This window comes from Orycteropus afer, unplaced genomic scaffold, assembly GCF_000298275.1.
Source record: "Orycteropus afer afer isolate SDZICR_OR568_19922 unplaced genomic scaffold, OryAfe1.0 scaffold00391, whole genome shotgun sequence".
Taxonomy (NCBI): Eukaryota; Metazoa; Chordata; class Mammalia; order Tubulidentata; family Orycteropodidae; genus Orycteropus; species Orycteropus afer.
In genome coordinates, this window is record NW_006921978.1 from 1,262,230 (window position 1) to 1,269,517 (window position 7,288).

At 37.8% G+C, this 7,288-nt stretch overlaps 1 protein-coding gene across 1 annotated transcript in view; it reads right to left on the reverse strand.

Moving 5' to 3' along the window:
* The window catches only part of TMA16 (translation machinery associated 16 homolog), a 41,088-nt gene that overhangs the window by 13,029 nt on the left and 20,771 nt on the right, over positions 1–7,288 (reverse strand). Inside the window, 2 exon segments of the mRNA XM_042782614.1 lie at positions 2,501–2,649; positions 3,817–3,901. Of these exon segments, the coding sequence (XP_042638548.1) occupies positions 2,501–2,649; positions 3,817–3,901 (234 nt within the window).

Here is a 7,288-nt window from a genome sequence, read left to right on the forward strand (position 1 = left end):
TGGTAGATAAGATGTCAGATTTGAAGTATGTTTTTGCTAATGAGTGAGATGTGGAGGTTGAAAGAAAGAGTCAAATATCATTCCAGGGTTTCTAATTTGAGTAACTAAGTGGCAATGCCATTGAATGAAACAGAGAACCTGTAAGAGGACCAAGTTTTAGGAGAAAAGTAAGGCTTTCTTTTAGGATATGTCAAGTTTGAAATGCTTACAAGACATTCAAGCAGAGAGCTAAGAAACCCAAATTTGATAATGCGAGTCTGGAGACAAGTGAGGGTTGACAATATAAATTTGCACGTCATCAGCATTTAGATGGTTTTAAAACTACCCAACTGGGTGAGATCACCTCAGGAATGAGGATGTACAGAAAAGAGGCCTGAGGATAGGGCCTTGAGCCAACATTTAGTTTGTGAAGATGAGCAGGATTCAACACATGAAACTGAAAATGTATGGCCAGTGAGTTGGTAAGAAAATTAGAAAAGTCTTCCATACCAAATTAAAAGTGTGATTAAAAAAGGGAGGAAGGAATGATTATTTTATCAACTGCTACACAGAGCTAACTAAGTAAGAGTCAATGCCCAGTGTATGTCACTATTGGTCTTAGCAACTTGAAGTTCATCAGTGATGAGTATTTTTAGTTGATTGGTGGGGACAAATGCCTAGTTGAAGTGGGTTCCAAAGAAAATGGGATATGAGGAAATGGAGACAAGAAGCCTAGACAAATTTTACACTTTTACAAGTTAACCACTTAAGTGATAAGGATACATTGATTGAAGCCTTGCCTTACCTTCCTACACTAGGGACTATGCCAGTTGTTGTTGTTGTTAGGTGCCGTCGAGTCATCTCTGACTCATAGTGACCCTATGTACAACAGTCCTGTGCCAGGCTCACAATCCTTGCTATATCTGAGCCCATCATTGTAGCCACTGTGTCAATCCATCTCATTGAGGGTCTTCCCCTTTTTTGCTGACCCTCCACTTTACTAAGCATGATATCCGTCTCCAGGGAATGGTCCTTTCTGACAGTATGACTAAAGTAGGTGAGACAAAGTCTGACCATTCTCACTTCCAAGGAACATTCCGGCTGCACTTCTTCCAGGACAGATTTGTTAGACCTTTTGGCTGTCCATGGTACTTTCCATGCCAGGCATTTTCATAAATAAAATCTCATTTAACATTTAAACAACTCTGGTTAGTAGATATTTATCTCTATTTAAAAAATGAAAAATTATATTCAGAAGGGTTACATTAACTTGCCCTCTGTTATAATAGCAAGTTGTAAGTATTTGAGTCCAGATCTATCTAGTTCTAAAGCTATTTTCGGTTGCTTTTTTATTGAAGAAACTCACTTCTTAGAAATCATGAAGAGCAACTGCCATCTCCTTCAAGGAGTATTAGCCTAGTATTAGCTACAGGATATTTCATTCAGGTTCCTTTTCATTAGTGTTGTGATTATTAAAATTTAGAAAGCTAATTTTGCTATCAACTATTTCATTCACTATACTTTCTAAGCAAATCAATGCAGCACGAATGCATAGAGAGACTAGGAAGAGAATGTGAATAAAGAAAGAGTCAGGATCATGGCAAAATTGAAAATGCATGCCCAGTCTAAAAAAAACTACTACTGGACTCTAACAAGTTATGCTGCCAGATAATTTTATTTTTTAAGACAAACAAGAAATCTACATTTTTCATGAGGAATTATCAGATTTTTTTTTGTTACTGACAATTCAAAAAGTTTACAAACATCAGTAAGCCAATCGTACATCACAAGTCTCATGTAGCCTTCAATTAGCCACCAGTTTGTGGTCTTTTGTTTTGTTGTTGTTGTTTGCCATCGAGTCACCCTGACTCATAGCGACCCCTCCCTGGGTTTCCGAGGCAGTATCACTACGGAAGTAGGATTGCCCAACCTTCCTTCCGAGGAGTGGCTGGTGGTTTGTGGTCTTTACAAGTGTTAAATATCTTCTCTTACTAAGAGCTTTTCTTTAGAAAGTGCTATCAAACTAATAATCTGCTTGTCTTTGTAAGACATACTACAATGACAAAAAACACCTGGGATTGAGTAATAATAAGTAAATGAAAAACCACATTTTTATAGTTTCTCAAAAATGGTCACTGGTACAGCTAGCTACTACAAGAATTACAAAGATGAAAGGGACACAGTGCCCACTCTAAAGAAACTTAGATGTACTTGGAGATAGGCAAGTAATAACCCTATATAAAAGCAAATTAGGTATGTGCCATTAGAGAAAAGAAAATTCTACTGTCTAGTAGAAAGATATGTCACTATCACACAATTGATAATTTTGGAAATGTACGTTGTAAAAAAAATAATAAATCCAAAAATTATTCCAAACATTCACAAAGGAAAGAAAATGTAAAGTAGAACTAAACTATATAAATAGGATAATAACATTTAATACCTTTGAAATGAATTACAAATCTGATACAGAAGGTGGTACGCATTTTACAAAGAAAAAAGAAACTCATAGTGAACACACCCAGGCCGTATCCTTCATATTGCTGTCGCTCACGCTCCACTGTCTCCTTGATAACTGTCTCCCGGGAACAGTGTCGCCTTCCCTGTCTGTTTTTGATGCTGTTATGTAATTCAATCTGCTCCAACTCACTGCTGAATCGATCTAAATAACTGAAAAATGAGAAAATGATGCTACTTACAAAGTCTGTACTTTTAGGTTATATTACTTTATTTAAAACTCATTTCCCAGCCTTCACCTGTCCTTTAAATTTTTACATCTCTCTGGGTTGCTCACGTCCTCCAATCTCTTTACTCCTTCACTAGACAACTCAATCTTTTCCAAAATTTCAGTGACCAAATCACTACCTGCTACCAAAGCATCTGTTCCAGACCCTGATATTCTACAATCCACTGGCCATCTCCATTTGGATATTCCCTAAAAGTTTCACTTTTACCAGTCCCTTGCTTCCCCTTCTCCCTTACTAGCCTGTTTTGTCTCTTGGGCTCCCTATCTCAGGAAATGATATGATAACTCACCTAGCTACCCAAATGAGAAATGTCAGTGTCATCCTTGACTCCTCCCTGTCCCTTTTATCTCACATCTAGTTTTTCACTAAAATTGAAACTCCCACCTTTGTGTTATCTCTAAAAACAATGTATTTTTCTTCACTCTACTGTATGAACCAAGCAAAGGCCACCAACATTTCTTGCCTGGGTTGCTACATCAGCCTTTCTATAGTCTCCTAGACAAAGGCATGCTCCCCTCAGTACATTTTCCTCTCTCTCACTACTGTGACCCATCTAATATGGTCATCTTAGGTGCTTGCAGTAAAAGCTTCCCATAGCTCCCAAAGACTTTCAGAATAAAGTCTAAATTCCTAGCCTGATATCTGACGTCTGTCATGAGGTGGCTGTCACTTGTACCTGCCACATTCCCTTCCTGGAACTTATTTTGGTCATAGTAAATGTCTGGTGGATCACTAAATATGTCCTCCTGATTCTTACCTCTAGGTCTTTAGACAGTGTTCCCTGCATACAGAGGCTCTTCAACATGTCTTACCTCCATCTAGTACTCCCGATCCTTCATGTGTCCATTTAGATGACACTTCTTCTAAGATGTCTTTCCTGACCCATAAAACTGGGTAGTTACCACTCTGAGGCCCAGAAAAGTTACAAACCTAAAGTATTTGAGGCAGGATTTAAACAATTTAAAGTCTCTCTGATAACAAAACCCATTTGCTCCTTCATAAATGCAGAACGGGATTCCATCTCTTAAAGAATCAAGTTGGAGAATCCCGCCCCCCCCAACCCTTTGATTATAACAAACCCACTGTTTACCTTTCAATTAATCCACAAGCATCTTTCTTTGAATATTCTACTTTTTTGGGATCAAGATGATTTTGAAACCACTGCAGTTTTTCACCTATGAACAAGTACCAAGACAGTATAACATCACGAATCATCATTTAAGCAGAGGCATTCATTGTATTTGTCAACATTAATGTGTTTAAAAGAGGACCAAAATTTATCTCAACGTTAAATACAAAGACCGTGTGAATTCAAGATAATGAAACTAATCTATCAGAAATTAAGTTGTCACATTTTAATTTAGGGAAGAGAGAAGGGTAAGAGAGATGCTCTCCTGTATATATATTCCTTACCTAATTGTTGGTGTTAGGTGTTGTCAAGTCATCTCGGATTTATGGCAACCTTATGCAGAACACAACGAAACACTGCCCAGTCTTATGACAGCTTCACAATCTCCAATATACCCACGCTCATCGTTGCAGCCACTGTGTCAATCCATCTCACTGAGAGCCTTCCTCTTTTTTGTTGATTTTCCACTTTACCAAGCATGATATCCTTCTCCAGGGAATGGTCCCTTTTGACAACATGACCAAAGCACATGAGACGAAATCTGGCCATTCTCATTTCCAAGGAACATTCCTGCTGCACTTTCTCCAGGACAGATTTGTTAGTTCTTTTAGCAGTCCATGGTACCTTCAGCATTCTTCACCAACACCACAATTCAAAAATATCAATGCTTCTTCAGTCTTCCTTATTCATTGTCCAGCTCTCACATGCATATGAGGCAATTGAAAATACCATGGCCTGGGTGAGGCGCACCTTAGTCTTAAAGGAGACATCTTTGCTCTTCAGCACTTGAAAGAGGGCTTTTGCAGCAGATTTGCCCAGTGCAATATGTAGTCTGATGTCTGGACTGCTGCTTCCACTGGTGCTGACTGTAGAATGAAGTAATATGAAGTCTATGACAACTTCAACCTTTTCTCCATTTATCGTGATGCTGCTTATTGATCCAGTTGTGAGAACTTTTGTTTTTTTTTATTGAGGTGTAATCCATATTACAGGAGCTCTGGTAGTGTAGTGCCTAAGGCACTTGACTCCTAACCAGAAGGCTGATGGTTCAAACCCACCAGCCACTCCTCTGAAGAAAGGTTGGGCAATCTACTTCCATAGTGATATCACCTCAGAAACACAAGGGGGGTGGTGCTATGAGTCAGGTCCAACTCAACACCACATAACAACAACAACAATCCATATTACAGGCTGTTGTCTTCAATCTTCACCAGTAAGTGCTTCAAGTCATCCTCACTTTCAGCAAGCAAAGTTGTGTCATCTGCATATCACAGGTTGTTAATAAGTCTTCCTCCAATCCTGATGTCACATTCTTCTTCATATAGTCCAGCTTCTCGGATTATTTGCTCAGCATACAGAATGGATAAGTACGGTGGAAGGATACAACCCTGACTCACTCCCTTCCTGACTTTAAACCACGAAGCCTGCCCTTGTGTTCAAACGACAGCCTCTTGATGTATGTACAAGTTCCTCATGAATACAATCAAGTGTTCTGGAATTCCCATTCTTCTCGATATTATCCATAATTTGTTATGATCCACACAATCAAATGCTTTAGCGTAGTCAATAAAACAAAAGTAGACATCCTTCTGGTATTCTTTGCTTTCAGCCAAGATCCATCTGAAATCAGCAATTATATTCCTTATTCCACTTCTTCTGAATCCAGCTTGCATTTCTGGAAGCTCTCTGTCAATATACTGCTACAACCATTTTTGAATTATCTTCAATAAGATTTTACTTGCATGTGATATTAATGATATTGTTCAATAATTTCCACATTCTGTGGGATCACTTTTCTTTGGAATGGGTACAAATATGGATCTCTTCCAGTCAGTTGGCAGGTATCTGTCTCTTGGGATAGCCAAGTGAGTACTTCCAGTGTAGCATTGGTGTGTTGAGACATCTCAGTGGGTATTTCATCAATTCCTGCAGCCATATTTTTCACCAATTCCTTCAATGCAGCTTCAACTTCCTCCCTCAGTACCACTTGTTCTTGATCATAAGCCACCTCCTGAAATGGATGAACACTGACCAATTTTTTTTAGTACAGTGATTCTGTGTGTTCCCTCCATCTTCTTTTGATGTTTCCTGCATCATTCAATATTTTTTAACCATACAGTCTTTCAATACTGCAACTCAAGGCTTAAATTTTTTCCTTAATTCTTTCAGCTTGAGAACTGCCAAGTGTGGTCTTCTCTTTTAGTTTTCTAACTCCAGGTTTTTGCATATTTCATTATAATAACTGACTTTGTCTTCTCAAGTTGCTTTTTGAAATCTTCTGTTCAACTCTTTTATCTTGTCATTTCTTCCATTTGCTTTACCTACTCTATTCTATGTTCAAGGGAAAGTTTTAGAGTCTCTTCTGACATTCATTTTGGTCTTTTCTTCCTTTCCCGTCTTTTTAATGACCTCTTGCTTTCTTCATGGATTATGTTCTTGATGTCATCCACAATTCCCCTGGTTTTCAGTCTTTGGTGTTCAGGGCATCAAATCTATTCTTTAGATGGTCTCTAATTTCAGGAGTGATATAATCAAGGTCATATTTTGGCTCTCATGGACTTGTTTTAATTGTCGTCACATTCAACTTGAACTTGCATACGAGTAGTTGATGCTCTGTTGCACAGTCAGCTCTTGACTTTGTTTTGGCTGAAGATATTTAGCTCCTCCATTGCCTCTTTCCACAAATGTAGTGAATCTGATTCCTGTGTACTCCATCTGGTGAAGTCCACATGTATAACTTCCATTTGTGTTGTTGAAAAATGGTACTTCCGATGAATAAGTCATTATATGCAATATGGATATAAAAATAAATAAACAACAAGCAACAGAGCATGAAGTCCTATGTATTTAAAAAGCAAAAGACAGAATGTGTCTAAAATAATTAGACATTAAAAGCGTATGGAAACTTGATTAGATTAAGAGTGAAAATGATATTTATTGATATCATTTACCCAGTAAACAAAGAGAAAGTAGCCTGCCCAAAGCCACAAAGTTAGTAAATATATTAAGCTTACAAGAGCTACCAGATATTATGTAAAAAGTGACTAGGATATATTACCAACCAGCTTAAAAGCCTTATCTTTATAAGTAAGTCAGACCATTGGGACCATTTCTAGTTAGATTTCTCATATGGCAGACCAAGAAATGGTCCTACTCAGCATCCTGATACCCCACATTAAAATACTACTCTATCGCTTGACAAAGCAATACATACGGGGTTTCAAACAACTTTAATTTTAATTATAGTGTCTATGACTATTTCAAAATCTTAGCCTTGTCAGTAAAGATTTACTAACAATAAATTTGACCCAAAAAAAAAAGACTAGCACTGAGATTTGTATGTGTACATCACTAAATATGTCCATCATGTTAAACATCCTTATATTTAGAGAGCTAGATATTAAACATATTTACATACACACACACACACACA